General features: G+C 38.9%; 1 protein-coding gene across 1 annotated transcript in view; it reads right to left on the reverse strand.

Moving 5' to 3' along the window:
• DGKI (diacylglycerol kinase iota) overlaps nucleotides 1-26,324 on the reverse strand; it is a 447,257-nt gene that overhangs the window by 89,664 nt on the left and 331,269 nt on the right. Inside the window, 3 exon segments of the mRNA XM_047695648.1 lie at nucleotides 13,917-13,985; nucleotides 14,425-14,469; nucleotides 16,926-17,005. Coding sequence (XP_047551604.1) covers nucleotides 13,917-13,985; nucleotides 14,425-14,469; nucleotides 16,926-17,005 — 194 coding nt within the window.

The following is a 26,324-nucleotide window of genomic DNA, read 5'->3' on the forward strand; positions in this document are numbered from 1 at the left end:
CATGGACTTCTTTGGGGTTTTGTCCAGACTCCCCGAAGCCTCACTTGCTCCTCCGGCAAACCTATGCTTAGATCAGTGGTACTCCAAGTATGAACCGTGGGACAGCAGCATCAGTTGGGTACTTGTTAGAAATACAAATTCCCAGGTGCCACCCAAGTTTATAGAAACCCTGGAATGGAACCCAGTAATCGTTCAGGTTGAAGGTGATGTATGCCAGAAGTTTAAAAGCATGGACTTAACAAAAGGGATCCATTTTATTATTAGAAACCTTGACTATGTGGAATTTTTAATATGAATGGATTCTGCAAATTAAATAATTGAGAGAGAAAAACCTGGTCTCAGGTCTGGCACCAAAATTTTATATTTACACGCATAGAATTGATAGAGCCATGGATAGACAGATAAACATACACCTCTGTGGATGTATATGTAGCTGTGGACACAGATGTTTCTCTCTTTCCTAAACCAGTTTTGCCACTCTGCTGGTTGCACCACATAAAATCATGACATGTGCTCAGTACCTATTTGTATCAAAATCACGTTTAACATTTCGAGAAGTACATTTTGACACGTGATAAATTGTTTTTAGGAAACTTAAGGTTCCTACTGTATTTTTTATAAAACACGTAAAGTCACCAACATGTCAGTTTCATGTCAAATGTAGTAAGTCAAGAAATTCAGATGTGATTTGAAATATTTTGTGCCAACTATGAAAGCTACTAAATAAAAATAGTAAACAGAAACGTGGCTGCCTTCTCTAGAAATAAAGATGGTGTAGACACCAAGGGCAGTTTCTGAAATTTGATGTCAAATGTGCTACAGAGAGCCCCACACAAAAAAATCAAATTTTCCCAGGTAAAAATCGACTCTGAAAGCCCGCAGAAATGCTTAATTTATCATTTTAAAAACAGAAAGATGAATAATGTTATTTCTGGAGTATTCAAATTAGAGAATATTGGATATTATTTCATCTCATTTAATAAAATGCAGATTGAAAAAAATAAATAAAACAGAAATTGATACACTCCCTCAGCCACGTGACTAGCTTACCACAGGCAGACAAAATAATAGTGGCCTAACTGTACACATTTTAATGCATGAGTGTCCGTGTGTCACAAGAGTTTTATGCATGTGCCTATTTATCTTGTGTATTTTCTATTCATTTGTTTTCTCTACACCTTAATTCACAGGCATTTGCTATAACTCAACTTCCTTAAAGAGGTTTTATTTAAAGAGAATGTTACCAGTTCGCTCTGTGAAAACGCATTGTGGCTGCCAAAGAATAGAGACCTTTGAAACACTTCAAATAGGTTTAAGTGGATCCTCAAGTAAGTTCAATGAGCCTTAGCTCCCCGAAATTTTATGCTAAATTCAGTGTGTCTACATGCAGGTGTGTATGTCACTGCTTTCCACAGCTTATCAAAGTGATCTGAAATCCCAAGAAGCTCATGAGAAAAAAATGTCATTAAAAAATAATTGAACGGGGCGCCTGGGTGGCTCAGCGGGTTAAGCCGCTGCCTTCGGCTCAGGTCATGATCTCAGGGTCCTGGGATCGAGCCCCGCATCGGGCTCTCTGCTCAGAAGCCTGCTTCTTCCTCTCTCTCTGCCTGCCTCTCTGCCTACTTGTGATCTCTCTCTGTCAAATGAATAAATAAAAAAAAATCTTAAAAAAAAAAAATAATTGAACACTTTCTTGGTCACCTGCAGATCAACCCGGAGTCTTAGGAGATGGTTCCAGGTGTGCAAGGAAGGTCCTAACTTCGCCAATGTAGCTCCCCTGAGCTAGGTTTGCACCCTCTCCCTCCTTTATGGCGCTCCTTCAGCCTTGTTCATAAAAAAATTGTCATTTCTTAAAAAGAGAATTATTAATATAATAAAATCCTATATTAAAAAGCATTTGAGGAGTACCTGGGTGGCTAAGTTGGTTAGGCATCTGTCTTCAAGTTTAGATCATGATCTTGGGGTCCTGGGATCGAGCCCTGTGTTAGGCTCCCCACTTAGCAGGGAGTCTGTTTTTTTCTTCTCCCTCTGCCCCTTGTGCTCACTCTCTCTCTTTCTCTCAAATAAATAAATATATATATGTGTATATATATATATATATATATATATATTTTTTTTTTTAGAAAAGCATTTGAATTCCGAAGTAAAAATGCAGTTATTACCTACCCAAGCCTGGGAAGGATTTATAATGCAATGCAATTAAACTACATATTTCAAAATTTTCAAAACCTCAATGAGATACCACATCACACCAGTCAGAATGGTTAAAATTAACAAGTCAGGAAATGACAGATGTTGGCGAGGCGAGGATGCGGAGAAAGGGGAACCCTCCTACAGTGTTGGTGGGAATGTAAGCTGATGCAGCCACTCTGAAAAACTGTGGAGGTTCCTCAAAAAGTTGAAAATAGAGCTACCCTATGACCTAGGAATCGCACTACTGGGTATTTACCCCAAAGATACAGCTGTAGTGATCCAAAGTGGCACGTGCACTCTAATGGTTATAGCAACAATGTCCACAATAGCCAAACTATGGAAAGAACCTAGAGGTCCATCAACAGATGGATGGATAAAGAAGATGTGGTACACACACACACACACACACACACACACACACACACACACCATGGAATATTATGCAGCCATCAAAAAGTGAAATCTTGCCATGTGCAATAACACGGATGGAACTAGAGGGAATTATGCTGAGTGAAATAAGTCAGAGAAAGACAATTATCATATGATCTCACTGATATGAAGAATTTGAGAAATAAGACAGAGGGTTATAGGGAAGGGAGGGAAAGATGAGACAAGATGAAACAGAGAGGAAGACAAATCACAAGAGACTCTTAATCTCAGGAAAGAAATTGAGGGCTGCTGGGGAGGGGAGGGGGTTAGGAGGAATGGGGTGGCTCAGTGATGGACACTGGGGAAGCTATGTGCCATGGTGAGTGCTGTGTAGTGTGTAAGACTGATGACACACAAACCTGCACCCCTGAAACAGATAATACATTATGTGTTAATTAAAAAAAAAAATAGAATGCCCTGTGGAAGTCATGTGAGTTAGAATGTTTAGTTTTACCTAAGGCATCCCACTGGTGGGTGTTGTAGAATTTTTAAAGAAGACTGAAATAGATGTAAAGGCATACATAGACTGGGCAATTCAATAAACATGTCAGTTTTCTCCAGAAAAATTAACATATTAAAAAGATATATAAAAGTAGTCAAGTCTCAGCAAAATTTTCCCCTTGGATCTAATCTGGCCCACGCCTACATATGCAGATGAAAGGATCTCACTTGCATTAGGACCTACAAGTTGAAGATTACCTAAAATCAGTGTTAAAATGACGTTTCAATGCAGCAGATGGACAAAATGTAAAACATACCCACAAAATATACCCACAACCTATAAAGTAAGACAGAAAAAAATCCAGCTAATCAGCACAGCTGGGTACTAGGACAACATCTAAAAGATCCAAGGGAGAACAGGAGGTAAAGAGCAGGTGAAGGAAGGAAAATCTGGTCATGGCTGAGGTTGTTGTATTTTGATTGAGTTGAAAAACTGAGCCCAAAACTACTTTTAATGAGAAAGTCTGCTTTGAAAAACTGATTTTGCGTGTGTGTTCCAATACAAGTTTATTTGTGGACACTGAAATTCAATTTCATATAATTTATGTGAATTGTAAAATATTCTTTTGGATTTTCTCAAGCATTTGAGCATCTGAAAACCATTCTTAGTGCATAGGCTGTGCAGCAGACTAGATGTGACCCTTGAGTTTTTTAGACCTGTGGTTTCAATCATTACAAGACTGCTTGTTTTGTGATTATATTACATTCCGATTTCATAGAAATTGTATTCCCCAACAGGCCCATTTTTTAAAAAAGCTGATCTTGTGAATCATCATGTCATTGCTGTCCCATCAATGGTTGTGATGTTTGATCATTTTTTAAGTAGAACTCGGGAAGAAGATATCCCACAGCTAAGATCATCCTTTATGCTGAATCTGGTCCATATACTACAGGGACTTTTTCACTGGTAACCCTTTATTATGAAACCCAAAAGACAGCAGTAGAGAATCAAACTATAAATTCTTAACATCTAAAAGTTAAGTGGCGTAGCGGTGGTTTGGAAAACTCCTATTGTTGTAGGATGACATCAGACCAAGAAATGAGGGGACAAGAGTGTCTCTGTCCTGGAGGTGTTTAGGAAAGGCAGCTCTATGGAGGAGAAGGAATAATAGCGCAAGGGATGGTATACGGTCCAGTTCAAGTGGAGTCTAGAGACAGTGGAATTCTGGTGGCCGAGAGCACCAGTTTGTGCCCAGGACAGTCCTGGGGCCTCACCACCTACTAACTGAGATTTTGGGCAAATTTCTTATCTATTCCGTACCTTGGATGCCTCATTTGTAAAATGGCGACCATGGTATCTACTATAAAAGGTTCTTCTGGGAAATAAATGGAAGGACATGCGGAATGTTTAACCCATGGGGCAGCACACGTAGATGTGCTGATATCTTTATGTTACACTAGTAATGCTGGGGCAGCTGGGACTTCTTTTATTTTTATTTTTTTACCTAAAACAATTCTGACCTTTAAGTGCCTTTGGGGCTCATGGAACACAGGCCACACTTCAGACTAGATCATTCAGATGATGCTATGGCAGCACAAAACTATTTTATCCATAAACATCTTTGTGCTCGAAAACAGAAAACAACAGGGACAGATTTGTATGGGCAGACACAAAAAAGAAATAACTCAAACTAAGGCTGAACTCAGGCCATTGCTGGTTTGGTGCTTGCCCCCAACACCTCTTTTTTACATTACCAGATGCTAGAGAGTTGCCTCAAATACAGGGTATTGTTTTCAAGGCCGAGTGCCTTCTGTTACCAAAAGTATATTTTTCAGAACACTGCACTTGACTGTTCTCTCCCCATTCAATAATATTCCCCATTCAATAGTAACTGTGCTCGATATTCACTTAGTTTCACCAAAATTGTTATCTTTTCTTTTATCTTTGTTATTTTTTTTTATTGCTATCTTTTTTTTTTATTTCGATGGTCAGGTGTCACATTACTCTCACATTACTCTTAATCCTTTGACACAATTATATTCAGTCTTTTCAACTAGTATTGATGGGAGCTAATGAAGTGCAAGGCATGTGAGGTGAGACTCACAAAGGAGAACGAAGCATGGGCCATGTCTTCAGAGGGTGTCTACTGCACTAAGAACCACCGGGGTGCCTTCCAGTTATCTTCTCCCCCTAATTTTTGGAGTTGCTATGTATCTGATTTACCAGATTACAACATCTTTTTTTTTTTCCCAAGAGATGGCTATTTTAATTATGATTTTATTTCCTAGCTATTGTCAAAAGCCATTGATTTCAGGAGAAGGATCTTGAGTCGGCTGCCCACAGAACTGGAGCCTGGTAATGAAAACAGCAGAAGATATTAATAGCTGCGAAAGCACACCGAAGGGTCAGCTCACATTTAAGAAGGTTCTTTCCTTTCAAATCTGAAACCTTTGGTCTGGGCCAGCGGTTTTCAGGCAGTCCTGACACTGATAGAGAGCTAAGACCTGTCGGTAGGTGCAATCCTGAATCATACAATCTACTTATAACAAAGGCCAGTGGCCATCATGTCAGCACAGCAGTAGGTTGTTGACTCTCGCTCTCCTACATCCCTTCCTGCAACTTTAAGTCTTCCACCTACGGCTCCCACCCAGACTCATCTCCATTTTCTGGAACTAAAAGATATGCGACAATCATCTCGACAAGCTGTCAACTACTTGGAGAATAACAGTGGGTGACTGGTAAACCTTCCTTCCTTTCTTTCCTTCTTTTATAGCATGCTCCTTTTTTACTTCTGAGAATTTTTCACAAACATAACTATTTCTGTATCCCTTGGTGGTTCTGTATTAAATAAAATTTAGACCACCAGTCTTTTTATGTTATTGTCCCTACTTAATGTTCTATGTTGGGAAAAATATCCCCTTGAAGCCTATGTATGGAAGAGATTACGATCAAAATTCACAGAACCTTCCCTCTTGGTTTTAGGGTCACCAGGCCACTACCACAGAGTTCATTTACGAATATTAGGCTACTATCTTATGTGGGAGGTTGATTTGAAGCCATATTCTTATGGCATATCCATTCTGTCACTAAGAAAGCCATATAATCTAGCCCCATCTGCTCTCCTACAATCTATCCCCACTATTCTTCTTGAACCTCTTCTTTAGAACCTAAAAGTGAGCCATAAATGAAGAGCAGAGGCTTTGAGAATTTAAGTAAATTCACACAAGTACCCAGCCATTTAGAGGTAGAGTCACAATTCAAATGCAGTCTCCTTTACTTCAGAGGTTATGATCTTATATACTCTGTTTTATAGATTCTTGAGGAATTAGAATTAGTGGGGGGTTTTGAAGAATGGATGGAATTTGTGTAGGTCAAGTTGGACAGAAGTTGTGTTTTAACTCAGCTCATGCAAAAACATGAAGAAAGCAAAAGCCAGAATAATCTTAATGGTTATGAAAACCTTCTTTTGACTCCGACATTCCAGGATTTTTCTTAGTTTCAGCTTTCATTAACTGTCCAACTAATCTTCCATACATACTTCTTATCAGAATTCACAACCTTTGGGTAAATCAAAATTTTTCCTCTCTCAAATTCTCCAGTCACACTGCTGGCACACTTTCCCCTCCCTTTGTCCCATCTGCTTGAGAATCCCATAGGAATGCAGCAATCAATGAGAACAATAGTGAACCACAATTCAGAGTGGAGAAACTGAAACAAGATTCATATAAATTCTTATTAAATAAGTTTCAGATAACTTGGCTGTGTTGCATGGTTGTAATTCTCAACTCCATACAAGTGACATAGTTGTTTCACATGTGATGTGATCGTCACTGCTGTTACAGCTTCATTTTTGAATCTGTACAGCTCTGCTTACTACAACTTTGTTTAGAAAAACAATGGCAAAAGCTGTACATAACCTAAATGTCTATCCAGACAGACGGGGTTAAATAGATACCATGGAGTAGAATAATAGTTTTAAAAAACTGAGTTAGAGCTTCATTTATTAGCAAAATGTAATCGTCATAGTATACTACTGTTAAAAATAAGTTGTGATATAATAGAAGTATATATAGTGAGTGTGCAAAGAATGCAAATCCATTTTTATTAAAAAGAAAAAAAACAAATGTGTATCCTTCTATGTCTATGTGTATAACTTTATATAGAAAGAAACTTTATATGCAGAAAGATACCAAAAGGTACACACTAGAAAGATATCATCCTAAGGTCTACTTTGAGTGGCGAGTTAAAAAACAAAGAGAAGTCTAGAATTATACACAATCAGAAAATTAAGATAAGCCAGGATTATAAAACCCAGCAGACTTCACAACACAAGTGGCAAATGGAAGTCAAGAGAACCTTATATCAAGGGTTACATCAAACCTTATATCAAGAGGACCTTAATATCAAAGACAAATGCATATGAGGAAGGATTAAAATTGGAACAGGAATAAAGAGTCTTGAAAAAGATTTCTCTGTAACTTAGAGCCATGGCCCATAAATGTGTATAAAGAACTTTATTTTAACTAATGGTGACCACATAGGTGACCAGGTGACCAGGATTCTTGTACTTTCTACATCTTGTCTACCTACGCCCCTTTTTCTCCTACTCAAAAAAAAGATAATCAAAGTATGAGTGATGGTGATGTCAGTAGAGAGGTCCTAGTGAATTTGAAGTAATTTTGTTTTAAATAACTGGCATTGTTAACATATTGTAGGTGATGTGCCCCGATCAGGTAAGCAGCTGACTGTCTCCTCACACCGGGCCTGGCACACAGGTAGAGTAGGTGACCATGGCATTTAGGAACCCTGGATTCAGGGGCGGCGGGAGGGTCATGAACAGTGCAGGGCAGAGGAAGAATCAGACTGGAGTTGAAAAGGGGAAATGAGAAAAACAAAAGAGCCCCTCCCAGAAGGGTGAATACCTGCCCCGAGGGTAGACCTTAGACTGGTGGCCCTGCTAGGGTGAACACAGCAACATGCGCCTCACTAAGCAAGACTGGCCGGAAGTATGTCTGCTTTGTGAAGGCTGCACATTAAAATGAATGTAAAGAGACTTAATTTCTGATAGAACCAAAAACGAGCTGAAAATATGCACCTTTCAAAAGAGATCTATGTAGACACTTAAGAAATGCACTTGTGTGAGCGGGGCTTGGTGGCCAGGGGAATTCACGTAAGTCACAGAGCTGTGCCACCAGCAAGGACATAGATGCTTCTGGTGCTAACTCAGGACTTCGAGTCCCTTCACTTGTCTCTGATTACATAATCAACTCTACAATCAACCAAGGAGATAAGGGACCTGCTCGTTTTGTGATGTTATTTTTCTTCATATAAATGGTGTGATTTAGATGAATATGACCGTCCTTGTTCTATAATGTAGGCAGAATCATATCATCTTGGACATACCAGGCTCCTTCCCATTCTAAATGTGATAATCATGTAAAACTGCATGCTCTTTAAATGAATAATGTAACAAATTTATTTCAAAAATCCCTGATATGTGAATTTTTTTTACTGTATGTTAATGGAAAATCAGTTTCTCAGGCTAAAAATACAGCTGCATGCCCAAAAGCAAACCTGTTATTTCTCATATATGTATTTAAAAGTCAACTGGCATCAGTTCTATGTAATTGATAAGGAAATTACCTGAACCACTGTTTGGCACGCGTATGCCAAACTTGCCCTTAATTTACTTTCAATTACTCATAGCTGATGCACACATAATTTAATGAAAGCCCAGCAGCCCCATTACACACTCCAGTAGGTAATTCAATTAAACAGTATTCACCTAGCATTTAACTATACCATCACTGTGAATGAAATTTTTTCTCTTTCATAAAACTGAGGGAAGATGTAAAAGACAAAGAGGAAAAACAGAAGTCCCTCTGGACTGGGAACCCCTACTACATTCAATAATGTCCAGTCAATAACCACTTCACTTGTACATCGATCTCTCGTTTACACACCCACATTTCTCATCTGCCTGCCCAACCCATCTATTCATTCCTTTGGTTTCCATTCATCACCAAGTAGATAAACGTATCTCTTTATCCTTGGTGAACAGACCCACCAGGGATGGGTAGAAACTGTGTGTTTACACCTCTCCATCCAACTATAAGCCTTTTTGATAGACTTGCTACTATTATTTTTATCTTTCAAAACTCTTTCTCTTCAAACCTCTCTCTCCTCAAACTACCCATAACTCCTATGGCAGCTGAATACAGAAAAGGGATGCCCATTCCCAAAAGCAGCTTTGAACAAGTGAAGAAATAATGACGGTGTGGTAAAAGAGGAAACTGAGAGATAGTCTAACATTCTTAAGAGCTCTTTTGTGTGAGAATGTCCTCTATCAACAACTACTCTGTGTGTCTGTGCGAGTCTGTGTTATTAGCAGTAATGCCTTCACTTGCAACAGACCTGGCCCTAGGCAAGTCTTATTTTAATTCTTTATTTGATCAATTTCTGACAGCTTTGATCTAGCCCAAAGGAACCACACTCTACTAAGTTCCTAGCTAACCCCAGTCCTTCCCTGAGACTAAATTAATTCCCAGGATGACTCCCTTAAACTAGTTTCAACCCATCCATTGAAAGACTTCTAATATCCAGAAAACAAATTAAGGAGAGAGATGAATAAGGATCGTCAACATGAAGAGAAGAGAAATAGATCAAGTATTTATGAGCAAAAGCTGTTTGCCTACGACAGTGCTCTGATGGACTATATAGACCCCTCTCCCAGAAGATCAGGTCATTATGTAAAATGGAGAAAAAGGATCAGAGGATGAACAAATTGATACAGACTCAGATCTGACCAGGAATTTTTTCCTATGGAAGTGAAAGACACTTCTAAAGGATGAAAGAACTTTTTGAAAATGGTATATCTATTTTGAAATACCCCAGCCATTCTAATGTTAGTTTTAAGTAAATCAATTCTTAAAGAGGAAGAATCACCTGGATGAATGCCTTTTTTTTTGCAGCTACCATTGAACCCTATTGTAGTCTTTAAAAGCTCAGATGGTAGCTCATAATATTCTGGAAAGCACACTCCTGTGTGCCAACTACGTCAGTCCTCCCTGGAACACACACTGTGCAGGGGAATTAGGATGTCTACAAAAAGCCCAGCTGCTCCTGGTTCCATTATCCCTGGTTCTGTTATCTTCCTCTGCCCTAGTCACAGATGCCTCTGTTTCCCTGCCCTATTTTTTCTCATCCTGGTCTTTCCTCTTTGCCTCTCCTGTGGACTTCTATCAGCCTATGGGCCTCAAGAATGTCTTGAGAGCCATCAGAATGACTCAAGGGTTCACAAGCATCTCCCTACTCCCATTAGGGGGCTGGATGACTCCTTGCAGTGGGGGGGGGCTGTCCTGTGCATTCTAAGGTGTTTAGGGGCCTTGCTGGACTCTACTAAGTAGATATCAAGAGCACCACCTGTCCTAGCTGTGACAAACAAAAAAATGTCCAAATTGCCAATTGTCCTAATAAAGGAGCAAAATCTCCCCCTGTTGAGAATCACTAGAACAGCTGTATCTCCTTCTACTCCTTAACTTATCAACTTGGGGTTAAAAAGGTACTAATGAAGACCAGAGAGGGAACAGGGAAGGAATTATCTCATTGTAGATGGCCTCAAGAAGCATCCTTTCTACCAAATATGTCGGCAGAGTCCAATTTCTCTAAGAATTCTACCCTATCTGTCAAGCTCAAGAATATCCTGAATCCGCCAGTACAGTGCATTTCGCTTGTCTCACTTATCAGTTCCAGGTTATAAGAGAAGCCGTTAAGATGGAGGGGCCTTTGTGTTTTGACCTCAGAGACAGTGTAGGCAGGAATTTTCAGCAGGCTATAAATATCCAGCGCATTCTTGTATAACCCATAATGCCTTGTTAGGTTAATACAAGGTGTCATTGTTGAGCCTTAGTGCTTTGTTGGCAATTCACTATGAATTTGGGAATGACATGCTTAAATGATTAGGAACTGCCATATGGCTCACTAATAAGGTGACTTGGGCACTTATATACCTTTCTAAATGCTGGTTTTCTCTTGAGTTTTTTCTAGCCTTAGAAAACAGTCAGCTAAAATGTCAGCTGTCAATGAGTGAGCTGATGGGAATTTCCCAACATTTTCCCCCTTAACTTACTGGTGCCATCACAGTTAATTCTCCAGGCTTATCTTGTGTTATCCTATACACAAGAAAGTCCACTTAAATGCATTTAAGGCCATTTGTGGTCCGTGTTTCTGACAGGTCTTTCTTTTACATCGCCCCCTAGCCCCCCATACCAAGACAGACTAGAGACTGACATGATCAGTTTCTGTGTTAGGAAACACAGATTTAATATTAAATTTCCTGCCAGTTGGTTTGGTCACTTTCTTTGTAAAGCTAATACCACCTCTGTGCCTCGGTTTTTCTACGTGCCCTCAGAATACCACAAAACTCAATCTACTTCAACTCAGCCTCTCCACAGCACTGACACATTTCACTGCATCCCCCTCTGAAATACATTTCACTCTTGGCTTTCAAGACACTACCTTCTCCTTGATTTCCAGTTTTCCTGCAACTCACCTCAGTTTCCACAACCCTTCTTGACTGATGGTTCTCTTAAATTTGTGCTCTTCTTGACCCACTCGGGCATGCAGGTGTGACATCGAGTCTTCTCTGTCTCAGCTCTCCCTGGTGATCACCTCCAGCCTTGCAGTTTTAAGTCCCACCCACTTCCTAACGTAGGAAGTACAAGTTTCTACATCCAGATATGAATTTTTCAATGGGCTTGAAAAGTCACAGATCTCATTTTCTACACCCCAAAATCTCTTGGATCTAACAGGCATAACAAAATTAGGGTGGCTAAAACAGAAGCTCTCTAAACACCATCCCTCTTACTCACTCCGTCTCTTCTTGACTGCCCAAGGTCCTAGCCACATGGGAATGTTTATCTTCCTCCCAACTCCTTACCTCAAGCAGCTCTCCTCTGCTCCACTCAGGAAATTTTCGTACTCTCTCCCTACTCCGTGGCCGGGTTAATTCAAAGTCTTGCTCAGGTAAACTTCTTATGCCATGAGCAGAACTTGGCTGCCCTAGATTTCCTTTACTCCACTCCTTCCTTAATACTCAAAGGCCCCTGTTATTTGTACCTCTGCAAGGAGGGTTGGGGGCACAGTAATACTCCTGACACTCATGGTTGGTCCCTGAATTGGTTATCCTACGTGGTCAGGGCATAAAGCCTTCTGATGTGACATTCATAATGTAGCAGTTTTGACACCAAAGTTTGACCTAACTGCAAGGAACCCAAAAAACACAAGCTTTTGATATAGTTAGATGAATAATTCTTCTGCATGTTTTTGTTACCAAATGACAAATGAAACAAATACCCTTCTCATATTCTAGAGTCTCAACCATTTCCTGATCTCTGGAAAAGAGATCATGGAAAAGATCTCTGGAAAAGAAAACATGGGACAAAATATCCACCTACTAAAACTCTGACACCAAAACGATGATATCAAGTAAGTCAGAATAATAAACAGATGTATTAGTTTCATAAACTGCTTAGCAAAAAAATCTGAAAATGCCTTGACAAAAATGCAAAATGCAAAATGTTCCTGAGAAAAGAGTACAGACTCTTAAAAAAAAAAAAAAAAAGAAAAGAAAAGACAGATTCACGAACCTTATAGGTCTTAGAGTCAATTTTTTAAAAAAATAGAGATTAGCGTTAGCTTCTAAAGGTACTGAGCTTTTTTTTTTTTTAAAGATTTTATTTATTTATTTGACAGAGAGAAATCACAAGTAGGCAGAGAGGCAGGCAGAGAGAGAGGAGGAAGCAGGCTCCCTGCTGAGCAGAAAGCCCGATGTGGGGCTCGAACCCAGGACCTGGGATCATGACCTGAGCCGAAGGCAGCGGCTTAACCCACTGAGCCACCCAGGCGCCCCAGGTACTGAGCTTTTAAAAATAAAATTAAACTTAGAGTCTTCAGGTAAATATGCAAATAACCAACAGGAGGAATGTTGTGCTCTGTCTAAAAAATGGAGTGGAAATTAGCCTTTTAATGGTTGATAAAAAACAGTCTCCGAAGTAGTTTATTTTCTCAATGTAAACACACCCTAAGTGAATTCTTATCCTTTTTATTGTAGCCAGATGGAAGAAAAGACTCTTAAATAGTGGGGCACTTTGTTTGAAACATAAACCTACAAACAAATAAGAACACCAAGGTTGTTCCTGTCAGTATCCTTGGCTGATGGTAGAGGGTATCCACCAGCAGACAGAGATGCTACCTAGAGGCTACAAGATAAAATTTTTTAAAAATTGTTGTTTAAAAAAAATGTTGTTTATATGAAAGGATGTTTAGGTGTAGCAAAAAAGAATCCAAAAGCAAATGTGAGGTGCTAAACCAGGATTCACAGATTGAGACATCTTTAAACACCTATCCCCCACATGGAGGTATGAAAGGGTCTAGGACAGGATTTATTTATGGAGGGAGACTTGGCATGTTCTGACTCCCACACACCCCTCTAGTAGGGAAGGGGAATGGCTTCTCAGAGAAAAGGGCTTTACTGGGACCACTCAGAGCTTCATTTTGCCCCTTACAGTTCGGGGTATATTGTACCCAGGGATCTGAACCATGCCTGAGAAATCTAATTTGTAAGAGGATGGCTTGAGAGTGCAACAGAGTTGGGGCAGGGAAGTGGGGAGATTGTTGTCTTCCCAAAGACTGCTGGGGCAAAGGATATCTGAGTGTTTTCCTGACGATTTGACGTGGGTCACGAGAGAGAGGCAGGCTGGGTTTCTTAGATCCTGTCCAAAAGACCAGGGTGCGCCAATCAGACTGCATTTTAGAACATTTGCTTGATCGTTGTGGGAAACAGAGAACTCACTTTCCTGGATGTGAAGAAGACACATGCAGCCCTGGTTGCTAATGGCAGCCATCTTGGACACGGAAACATCTAGTTCAGAGGTGAAATTGACAGACAAGGAGAACAGAGCTGAAAGACCAGCAGAAAAATGAAGCATAAAGCTTGACTAAATGGTACATAAAATCCACCCTTGACCTGAACTTTTTGCTGAGGTGAAACAATAAGACTTGAACCCTGTCAAGTTAGTTTGAACTGAGCTTCTAATATTTATCATTGAAAGCGCTTCCTTTTATAATCTTTTCTAAGTGACCTGGAAGAAAATCCACAGTCCAAATTTGTGCTACACTAGGATAGTCCAAAACCAGGAAAAGGGAAAGAATCAGAATGTCCACTTCACTTGGGTCTTCGAGTGAACTCTATCCCTAGGGAAGATCTGGCCTCTAATCCAAATGAAGCATTGATTGAAAGAAGGACCTTCTTTTTTGGGGGGAGCTAAGAAAACAACCACAGGGGGTCAATTACATGTTACCTGGTAATGAACTCTCTGGGAGCCAGAAGAAACTGACTGCAGGTCCTAATGAGAAAATGGAAAAAAAAAAAAATCCATACCTTAAGATTAGTTTGAACAAGCTTCTTCTATACCTCTATCAACTGAACCTCCGACTGAGTATTAAACTCATCTAGAAAGTATCTATAACTCTTCCAAACTCATCAACCTTACACAAAGAAGGTAATGCCCCAAATAAGCAAAAACACACCAGCCTGGAATGAGAGAAGAAAGGCCATTTAGCTACTGAAATCTAGACATCCTAAATAGTTTTAGAGGGGAGTGAGAGCATTTCAAGGATCAACAAGACCAAAAGTAAAAACCGAGCAATTTCATTTTAATACAGGGGTGCCATATTTAATTTGCACCTGAACTTTTGGCTTATGAAGAAAACTTCTAAAATCCCTTTAAGTACTTAGAAAGAATTTATTGATCTTAGACCAAATACAAACTGTCCTAGTAATTGTGTTTCTGCCACTAAGTGCTTGGCAAACACAGGTTTTCTTGGACAGCCAGGAGAAAATCACTGGCCACCTCTGCATGATCACGAAGTGCAAATTAATAGGGTTGAAATTAATGAAGTTTTACTGGCAGATTCTGAGAGACTGGCTCCCTTTATAAAGTTTTATAACTAAGTTGTCACCATGATCATGTCCTGAAGGCTTCTTTGTTAATGAGGGTTGTGATTCTATTCACAGATGTCAGCAATCCTGGGTACATTTGTCTTCATACCTGCTTCCCACGGGGATTTACCAACATGATCTCTGTGCCCAACTTAGTTTTAAAACTTTTCCTTTTTTGACTTCATTTGTTCATTCATTCATTCATTTTTTTTTTAAAGAATCTCGCTTTCAGTTGACTGTTGGTATTATAAGCATGCCAATAAGTTAGTTTTCACCAAAGTCAATTCATCAGTCATGTCGTAGACTACTGTGAAATCTTAAGTAACCCAAGATTTAAAAAGAAAAAAAAAACTTTGGTATGATTTATGATTTGCCTTTTTATTGCAGGTTTTCTGACAGAGGTTTCACAATAAAATAAAAACACATTTGGAAAAATGAGATATTGTGGCGTTTGAGGAATATCGATTTGGGTGTGAGTCACACACTACTAAGTCCACAAATTTTAACAAGTTGAAGTTTCCCTTGGTAAAAACAAATATAAAAACAAAAACAAACACAAGTGTAAAATTTGCTGACTTTTCTTCTCTCGCCCCTATCAGTATTCAAAGTTTGGTCTTTACCTCAAAATATATTGTGTTCACAATTCCATCTCTATCCTTAAAAATGCTGAAAAGGAAACTTCATAAGTTTTCATATAACTTTATGCCTCCTAGGCCTGAATTTACTGCCACCAAAAGAACTAGAATCTCAAGTTCAAAGCTAAGCGGCTACAACTTGATGGTATTTTTTTTTAAAGATTTTATTTATTTATTTGACACAGAGAGAGAGAGATCACAAGCAGGCACAGAGGTAGGCAGAGAGAGAGGAGAAAGCAGGCTCCCCGCTGAGCAGAGAGCCCAATGCGGGGCTCAATCCCAGGACCCTGGGATCATGACCTGAGCCGAAGGCAGAGGCTTAACCCACTGAGCCACCCAGGCATCCCAACTTGATGGTATTTTAAGTGCTATATATCTTCTTTATTTGTGATATTTACTTATGGAGAATGTGTCATCTAGGAGAGACTTGTTCATCTTGTGGTATCTATCAGAATTACCCAATAGCTTAAAAAATACAAATGTCTAGACCACATCCAGAAAAAGATTATTTAAATTTGCACCTTTCATCAAGAAAAAATGATGAAGTGGTGGCTATTTATGTTTTTCATCATTTGTAGAATGAAGAGAGTGACTACTCCCTCTCAAAGTTTGGCAAAAACAATCAATGACAACCACAGTGCTGGGTCTGGGCCTCCTGACTTTGCTCCTGACTTTGCTGATGCAGCTCAGATTAGTGGGAATGCCACATATTAGGTCTCTTCCATTGTCCTTCTCTGTGGTAAATCAGACTGAGGAGCAAAATGGAGTATCCTGTGTTCTGATACACATTCCCAGGAAGGACAGAAGGTTTTTCTTTCCTGTAGAAGTTATATTTTCTTTAAAAATGTAGTGATCTCTGACCCGAGTGCTAGATACAAAACATTAAATAACCTAACTGTCTGTTCTCCATCATTATTGATCAGGACCTTTTGAAATTCTCTACAACTCAAAAAACACAGGGATGTCGTCTGGCAAGAAGACAAGAAGCTCCAAGCTACAGTTATGGATCACACTAGAGCAATACCCTTTCCCATTTCAACCACCTGTGGAGGGAAAATAGCCGTGGGGGTCGGAGAGAGAGAAGATGTGGTCAGTGCTTAAAGGACGAGGACACCACACTTCCACTTCCTTCCCAGATGCGTCATTTCAGAAGTAAATATATATGGCTGGTAATTGTTTACAAAAATGGAAAACTGAGAAGAAATAATTGGCTAAAGAAACTCACCTCCTGTAGGCGGTCTATGTACATACGGCAAGTCTCCAAATCACAGTCTCCACGCACAACTAGAATACCCAGAGGGATAGCTAAGGGGGAAGGAAAGAGAAAAGTCTAAAATAACATATTTGATTTTTCTAGATTGGCATATCTTTGTTTCTTATGGCTAAAAAAGTCTCTCATAAATATTATTAGTGTTTTGGACATTTCAATATTCAAAATTCTCCTCAAACCTCCCCTGGGACCCAATCTCTTTATTTTGGATGCTTTCCCTGCATGAGCCATGCTGTCCCTTGCCACCTGGTTAGCCTTCATTTTGTCTTGGTGGTCCTGGGGTGAAGTATAATTCACAAGAACAGTGGGCTGCAGGACCGGGAGGTGACTTACCGTCAGCTAATAATTTATGCCTGCATTTTTGATAGTCCATGTATCGCCAGAGAGGAATTAAAAATTCTGGACACTTACTCCTTTCCCTCATGAATGTATGGGGTTTAGTATTTCTGTCAGTTTGTGGGTGGTTCCCTGTTCAAGAGACTCAAGCTACTCAAGGCACTGCTGTTACCTGGTGGCCAACACCAGAACTACATAGGCATGAAATGTTTAAAAATAAATAAATAAAAGGTTCTAGAAGGTTTACAGTTTAAAAATCCCATTGACTTTAAACATGGTCAGTGGAAATGCAGTAGCAGCAGGGCTTTAGGGAACAGTTAGGAAAAGCTGCTATGTGTCTTAAATACCTTCTATTTAGGTGGTGGTGAATGTTCCACAACGGCTTTAATAGATAGAACTCCCTACGTCAGAGATAACTGCAAGATTCCAGAAACATTGTCTCCTTTCCAAAAACTTCAAAAAATGTATTGCTTATCTCTAATTTTAAAAGTACAGTTGTATAATAAAATCCATAATTTAACCAAAAAAATACCCTTCGAAATTCTGAATTAGCCAATCACAGTTTGGCAAGCACGTGATAGGACACTGGTATTCACTAAAGAGTTTCCAAATCTTTCATTCATGGAATTGTTAAAGTCTCATCATCAATAAATGGGTCTGAAAATGCAAAATGAATTAAAAATTAATAATATAGAGCATAAAATACATATAAAACACATGGAGAAATTTTGAAGAACCCACAAGGTCGTAGAGAAGATACCTATACACAATAATAAGTGTAGCATAGGCTACATTAAATGTATGAGCTTAGTCATTTGAAAACTGTAGGAGCTAATTCTTGCCTGGAGGGTACTTTTAGGCTCTCTATAAGATACGAAACCCCATTGTCTCTTTTAGTTAGAGAAGTGAGGACAGTCTGAAGAAAAAGAAATAGCTTCTTCCTCATTATGACCTCTTAGATTGGCCACCTAAAGAAACAGGGTGTGATACTGATGCCTCCAATGGAAACCAAAGTCCTACATACATAAAGCTTAAAAGCATCCATCATTGGGTAGAATTATGTAACCATGTGCATAAGTGTGGACTCTCACCAAGAATGACTTGTTTACCTTCACAACCATAATGTCTGGTAGAGCAGTGGTAGATAGTCAATAAGAATTTGTAAAAAGAGGAAGAAGGGCTTAGAGAGTAAGCATGAAAGAGCTAAGTCAGCTTTCCAGGGGAGGCATAAAAACAAAGGTTTGGAGCAGGAGACAGAGCATGTGTTGGATTGGGGCAAGGGGGTGGGTAAGCAATAGGGTAAAGAGCCTTGCAAGTGTCATGTGTTTAGGGGAAATAATCTGGAAAAGCAGTTTTTCTCTTCTTGTTGAATATAACCAGAAACATCAAAAAAGTCATCAGTATGGAAATCATGCATCTTTAAAAAATGGAAAGGAAATTCAATGAGGAGATTCCTAAAAGTACTGATTAAACTAATCATCCTCGGCTAGATCACCACATAGGTCCAAATAAGGTTACTTACTTAGGTAAAGAAAGATTAAGGATTTCTGACACTTAAGGAATGAGTAGGAAAAGCTAGAATTTTGGCTTAGAAAGTCAGTCAAATATTGTGGAAATAAAATGTAACTTACTAACATGAGAGCCCATGTTAGAATCTTACTTATGGATGTTTACTCTTAATTTCAAATGTGAGAGTGTAGAAAAATGAAACTTAGTCAATACTTATCTATTTACTTAAATTAGGAGACACGTTTTATAGAAATGCAGGAATCCTGTCGACATCTCTGATTACCTTCTATTTTCAATACTTGGAGTTAATCTGGTCATAAATTCAATGTACTTGGTAGCAGATATTTTAAACTACAATTAGAGAGTAGATATTCCAGACCTGAAATCAAGAAGGTAGTGCTAGGAAAAAGTTTTCAAAGACCTGTCATTCATTTCCTACTGTAAGTATAAAGTCAGCTACTCTGCAATATTCCTCAAGAAGTCAATTAAGAGAAGGAGTGCTTTTGATTGATGTTACCTATTAATTGGGCTTAAAAAAACCATTCTCTACCACAATTTCATATCACGATTACTGACAATTGCTGTCAAATCTATTCTATGAAAGTAGTAGCATGCAGTGCAAAGGATTTATAGTCATTCTCTCTTGGATTCAAATCTACTGCTTTAATCTTACAAATTATTCACATTAGCTTTCTGGTCCTGTAAATTACTCAATTCCTCTGATCCTTATAGTGATGACTATGGTATTTAGGATAGGTATCTTCTCAAATTTTGTGAAGAGTAAATGCAACACTCTATTTAAAAATGAATAACCAAAACATCAATGTTCTTTCTCCTGTACTCCCTTTACTATCTTTTGAGCAACTTTAGCTAGAGAATGAACATATCTCACATGTATCTTTCATTTTGCCATAATACTATAAGGATTAGCTGGTAGTTCCATAAATTATATTCCTGTTTTCTTAAACTTCTACTCTTTCTGTGATTAAAAAACAAAACAAAACAAAACAAAACTATAGTATAAAAATACTGTGATCTGACAGTTTCATTTGGGGCTTGACATGGTGGAGAAAGCAGAAATCTGTGGAAAATTGTCATCTTCCTTTAACAAAATGGACAACTAACTACCACTGCAGTGGTTTCCTTCATATTAACTGGCAACAATGGAAGTAGTTATCACTTGGACTTAGCATCATGATCCCTGCTCCTGATGATTCATCTTATTTTGGCATTAGAGACTTTACTTGATGCCAGTAAGCAACAGCCAACCCTCAAACTACATAATGGAATTTTATTGTGGGGACCAAGTAGAATTTATAAGTTCTAAGCAATAAGGAACAAGCCAGCTTCTCAGTTAAGATGGCAGATTTAACACCCACATTTTCTCTTACAAGAAATGCTACTAAATTACAGTAAATGGATTTTTTTAAAGGTATAAACCAAGAAAAAAGAAGAGAAACAGTGAGCAGATAGTAACAGATGAAGCAGGTGGAAAATTGGTAAGTGACCCAGAGCTCCTATAGTCTATTCCTAAACTATGGGTGGGATTGATGAGAACCAACATGATTTATACACCAAAACCTTCAGAAGTCTTGCAAACTGGCAGTCTCAGGTGCCTCACAAACCAAGGATGGAGGGGGTGGCCAAAGTAGATGACTAGATTTCATCAACCACTCTGGCAGGTACAAATACTTTACAGACAGTGGGGGATTAACTGACCATCTGAAGAATGCAGAAATCCCCAGATTTCTTCCCTCACTGGGCTCTCCAACAGTTGGCAGCCAGAACCTTACCTTTTTGGAAAGAGATTTGAAGCCTCCTCTCTAGGGAATTCTTAGAGAGTTGAAAGAAAATATTCCATCCATGAAATATACACAGATTATATAAAAGAAGACAAAGAATATGAGGATGAAAAAGGAGAAGGAACACCATTCAGAGCATAAAAAAATTCTTGAAAATAAAAAAAAATTGACAGGATAAATAGAGTTTAATAGAAAGCATAGAAGATGAAGTGGAGAAAAATCTCATAAAAGTAGAGCAAAAATAAAACAAGGCACAAAATGCAAGAGAAACATTAAGAAAAATAAGGCTGGGCTAAGTGGTCCAACATTCAAATAATAGGAGTTCCAAAAACCAGAGAAGAGAGAAAGGAGTAATTATCAGAAATAAAATAAAAACTATTTCTTAGAACTGAAGAACATTATGGGGTACCTGGGTGGCTCAGTGGGTTAAAGCCTCTGCCTTTGGCTCAGGTCATGATCCCAGAGTCCTGGGATTGAACCCCGCATTGGGCTCTCTGCTCTGCGGGGAGCCTGCTTCCCACTCTCTCTCTGCCTACTTGTGATCTCTGTCTGTCAAATAAATAAATAAAATCTTAAAAAAAAAAAAGAACTGAAGAACATTAGCTTCAAACTGAAATGGCCTGACAGGTAGGTGCCCAGCACAGTAACAATAGGAAGACATTTTATTTTAAAATTTTAGAACACTGGGGACAAAGAAGCATCCGTGAATTTCCAGAGAGTAATAACTGGATGACATACAAAGGACCAGGGATTAGATTTTTTTAAAAATTTTATTTACTTATTTGACAGAGATCATAAGTAGGCAGAGAGGCAGGCAGAGAGAGAGGGGGAAGCAGGCTCCCTGCTGAGCAGAGAGCTGGATGCGGGGCTCGATCCCAGGACCACGAGATCCAGAGGCTTTAACCCACTGAGCCACCCAGGCACCCCCAGGGATTAGATGGTTTTAAACCGTACAGGCAACTATACAGTCAGGTAGGAAATGAAACAAGGCCTTCACCATTCTAAGACTTATACATAATCTAAGCTCTCAAATGATTCCAAGGGTTGAATAAAGGACACACCCTGACAAGAAGCTACTGTAGTCTTTCCCTGAACAAAAGTTGAGTTTGCAACCAGCATGACGAATACATGCAGTGCAACATATGGGGAATGCAACAAAGAAGAGGAGCAAAGGAGACTTCTGAGGTGGGGCTAGATAAGCCTAGAATGACAGATGCAGTGGGTTGCCAAACAGTGTATACAAGAGCACTGTGACTCAAGAGACCGCTATGGGGGCAGCTGTCATCATTGCCATTTTCATGACCCTTGGAGTTATTTTTCAACCCAAGGATACAGCCCAGGTGAGTCCAAACCCATTTCTTATATATATCACAACATTATATCACGCCAAATGTCCTCTGCTTTCACCTGTTTTTTTTTAAAAATATTTTATTTATTTTTTTGACAGAGATCACAAGTAGGCAGAGAGGCAGGCAGAGAGAGAAGGGGAAGCAGGCTCCCCGCTGAGCAGAGAGCCCGATGCAGGGCTTGATCCCCAAACCCTAGGATCATGACCTGAGCCGAAGGCAGAGGCTTTAACCCACTGAGCCACCCAGGTGCCCCAAGATTTCACCTGTTTTTGAAAGCAGAAGTGAGGTTATGGTGAAGCAGAAACATTCAGAGAAGTTCAATCCCTCTAACCGTATTTCTGCTTGATACCTAGAACCCACCCTGACAAATGCTTCTCAGAATCCAATCACTACCTGGCCCCCTAAATCCTCTTAGAACAGGCTCATGTGCATTCTCAGGGAAGTAGAAGCCAGACATTAATGCAGAGACTCTTTTCAGCTGTCCTAAAAGCCTTCCTTGACAAGTGAAATTATCATTCTTTCCTTACATGGGGAGGTGTAAGTCGGTCAGTCTGTCTCTATCTCTATTACAGTGTAATTCCTGTTAGAACAGAATTGCAGCTGAATGGGGCTGCTAACCTATTCAAAGCACAGATAAAACTATCTCCAAAGGGATCATTAAAAGAAGGTGTGTGACCTCAGAGAAAAGCTTCTCAAAAACTGCAAGGATTTGCAAAGACTGGGTTTTCAGCTTTAAATATATATATAGAAATGTTAGAATTTCAGAGTCTTGAAGCTAAATAAAAACAATATCACTTCCTGAAAAGAATAAATCAGAGTTTAAAATTCAAAAAATAGCCAAGTATTTTAAACAATATGGCAAATCATCAAAAATATAGATAATCTTAGAATGAATTTATTCTATGTTGACACTACTCAGAGATAACCTTTTTAAAAGTTGACATTTCCTTAAGCATCAATCTTAGATTTACTGACTAATCAATACGTTTTATGTCCAATACTCACTCTCTTTGTATCAACTTACACTCAATCTTGAGAAACCAAGAGGCTGAAAAAGAAACTGTTCCCTGGAAAGTAACACAGGTGAAAAGCTAGGCAAACTTGTGTTTGGCAATGACATTTGAGAAAAAAACACCAAAAGTGTGACTAATGAAAGCAAAGAGCGGTAAGTTGGACTTCATTAAATTAAAACTTCGGCTCTATCAAAGATACTACTAAGGAAATAAAAAGACCGGACTGGTATTCAAAATATGCAAAGAACTCTTAAAACTCAACAGTAACAGTCAATTCAAAAGTAGGCAAAAGATCAAGAGATATCTCACCAAAGAAAACACATAGATGGTAAATAAGCCCATGAAAAGGGTGCTCAACATCATATGTCATTAGAAAAGTGCAAATTAAAATAACAAAATACCATATATATCTATTAGAATAGCTAAAATCGAAAAAAACCCCACAAAACCCTGATATCATCAAATGCTGGTGAGAAGGGAGAGCAACAGGAACTTTTATTCATTGCTGATGGGAATGCAACATGGTACAGCCACTCTGGAAGATGGCTTGGCAGTTTCTTACAAAACTAAACAAATTCTTACCAGCAAGAGTACTCCTTGGTATTTACCCAAATGAACCAAAAAGTATGCCCCTACAAAACTTTGCACATGAATATTCATAATTGGCTTTATTCATAATTGCCAAAACTTGTAAACAACCAAGATGTCTTTCAATAGGTGAATGAATACACAAATTTAGCGTTGTACAATGGAACATTACTAGGCAACAAAGAGAAATAAGTTTTTGAGCCATAAAAGATAATGGAGGAAGCTTAAATGCATACTGCAAAATGAAAGAAGCTAGCATGAAAAGGTCATGTGCTGCATGATTCCAACTACGTGGTGTTCAGAAAAGGCAAAACTATGGAGAGTAAAAAAGTCATGGTTGCTAAGGGATACAGAAAAGGATGGATGAATAGGTACGGCCCAGGGGGTACTTAGTGCAGCAAAACTACTCTCAATGATACTGTCATAGTGGATATGTGTCACACATCTGTGAAAACCCATAAAACTGTAGAACACAAGCATGAATCCTAATGTAGAAATGTGGACTTTAGTTAATAACAATGCATTAATGTTAATGCTCAACAACTGTAACAACATATGTATCATACTAAAGCAAGATGTTAATAATAAGGGAAACTATGTGTGCGGGGGTGGGGAGAAGCGTTGAGGGGATATATGGGACTTTGTGTATTTTCCACTTAAACTTTCTGTAAACCTAAACTGCTCTAAAAAATAAAGTCTACTAATTAAGAAGAAAAGAAAAGAAAAGAAAAAAAACAGGCTCTGAGTTTCCCATAGAGAGATACTTTGCTAACATCCAAGAATTTGCTTACATATAGGAAAACAAATGTTGCCTACCTTCTTGGGCATAGTTTTAACACTATTAAAGAAGTCATAAGATGAGGGGAAGAAGCAACTAGAAGTAAAAATCAGGGAGGGGAGGCAGGGGACTAGAGAAAGGAAGGAATGTCCTAAGGAAGGACTAAGGGTGGGAGGGGGCAAGTGGAATCTTCCCATAGTCCTCATTAGTTTTCAATGTGTCAGAGTTATCAGGGAACTAAAGTTCTAATTTGATGGCTGACAATAATTAAAGAGAATGAGTTGGCAATGTTTCAATCCAATTCCTCTCCCTCCATGTGACACAGGTCCATTTTACAACAACTTGTCATCATTAACAGCCACAGCTCAGTGGAACCAACACAAGAAATTAATAAGCATATTAGCATTCAAAAGGATACACAAAATCCCAAGAACTTTATATTACACCATGCCATAGCTGGAGTCTGTAAAGGTTTGCATGAACCCTGGCTCCTGTGATTAAAAGTGATCCTAGAGTTTGTACTCCATAGCTTGAGCTAAACCTTCCCACATTTAGTTCAAAATGTCACCCACAAGATAAAAGTCAATTAGGTAGTTTTCACTGCATTCTGTATGAGGATATATTTTGGGGGCGTGCTTTCCAGAAAGTAGCAATTTTCCTACAAATCCAGGTTTCAAACCACAGATTGAATTCTGCTTCTTATCCTAGTAGGAAACTGAGAAGACAACCCAAGGGACATCCAACTCACTTTTTAAAAAAAAATATCCTCTTAAATGCTTTGTCATTTATAATCTCAAAAGATAACTCCTGGTATTCACTTTCACTTAACTGCATGCGTGTGTGTGTGTGTGTGTGTTTATGGAATTGTACAAAAATACCTGTCAGGTCTATATATCATCCACTTAATCATCCAGCACACAAGTTTTAAGCATTTTCTTATGCCAGAGACAACTGTAGTGCTAGAAGATGAGGGTACAACACTCAATAAGACCCAGTACCTGCCCTCAAGGTGTTATAGACCAGGAAAAGAGGGACAAAAAGATAATCTCTTGATTCTATACCATGTGTATGCCTTGTGATTGGAATTCTGACAGAGAAGAACCTAATACGCTTAGGATACAGAGAAATTGCACACTTCCTAGATCAGGACACACTTCAAGAGGAGTTATCCCAAATGAAGACAATAAGGGAGTCTGGCAACAGAGACAGGAGTTTGTCAGGCACAGGAAATTCTCTTAGTCTTAGACCATCCTTAGATTCTAAGAAACCAAGATATGAAAAGCAGCAAATATTCAGGACTTAGGAAAATAGGTTGGTACAGAGTATAAGGGAGCAAGACCAAGACTAGAGGCTTGCATTATTTTTTATACTAAGGAGTTGAGACTTTATTCTCAAAAGGATGGGCAGATACTCTAGGGTTTCCAACAGATGATAAAGGTTTCACATTTACATTCACTTAGAAGGTCTTCATGTTCCCCTCAGCTTGACTATACCTGAGACAGTGCCTGACCTCCCAGTTCCTACTTAGAAGACTTTCAATTGTAAATTTTTCTCTGTCCTTTTAAGATGCCAATCTTTTCCCAGAATATCAGTCACTTTTGTAACCCCAGATTGTCTTTCTCAAAGACCTGGGAGGCATCTCTCTGAAATGGACCCTTCAAGGAAGATTGTGTCCTGATCTTCGAATATCCCCTGGTCGGTAGGAGCCTAACTCATTGCTGCTAATAAGTGACAATTAACAAACATGAATAACCTAATCACAATGACTAACCTATTGCTAATGTCCTCCACTACTTTTTTACTCGCTCACCCCAGTGCTTAAAAATTCTCCTTCGTGTCTGATAGCCATTTGTATGTCTTTAAGAAGTGTCTGTTCATGTCTTCTGCCCATTTTTTGACATTATCTATTTTGTGTGTGTTGAGTTTGAGAAGTTCTTTATAGATCCTGGATATCAGCCTTTTGTCTGTACTGTCATTTG

This window comes from Lutra lutra, chromosome 11, assembly GCF_902655055.1.
Source record: "Lutra lutra chromosome 11, mLutLut1.2, whole genome shotgun sequence".
NCBI classification, from domain to species: Eukaryota; Metazoa; Chordata; class Mammalia; order Carnivora; family Mustelidae; genus Lutra; species Lutra lutra.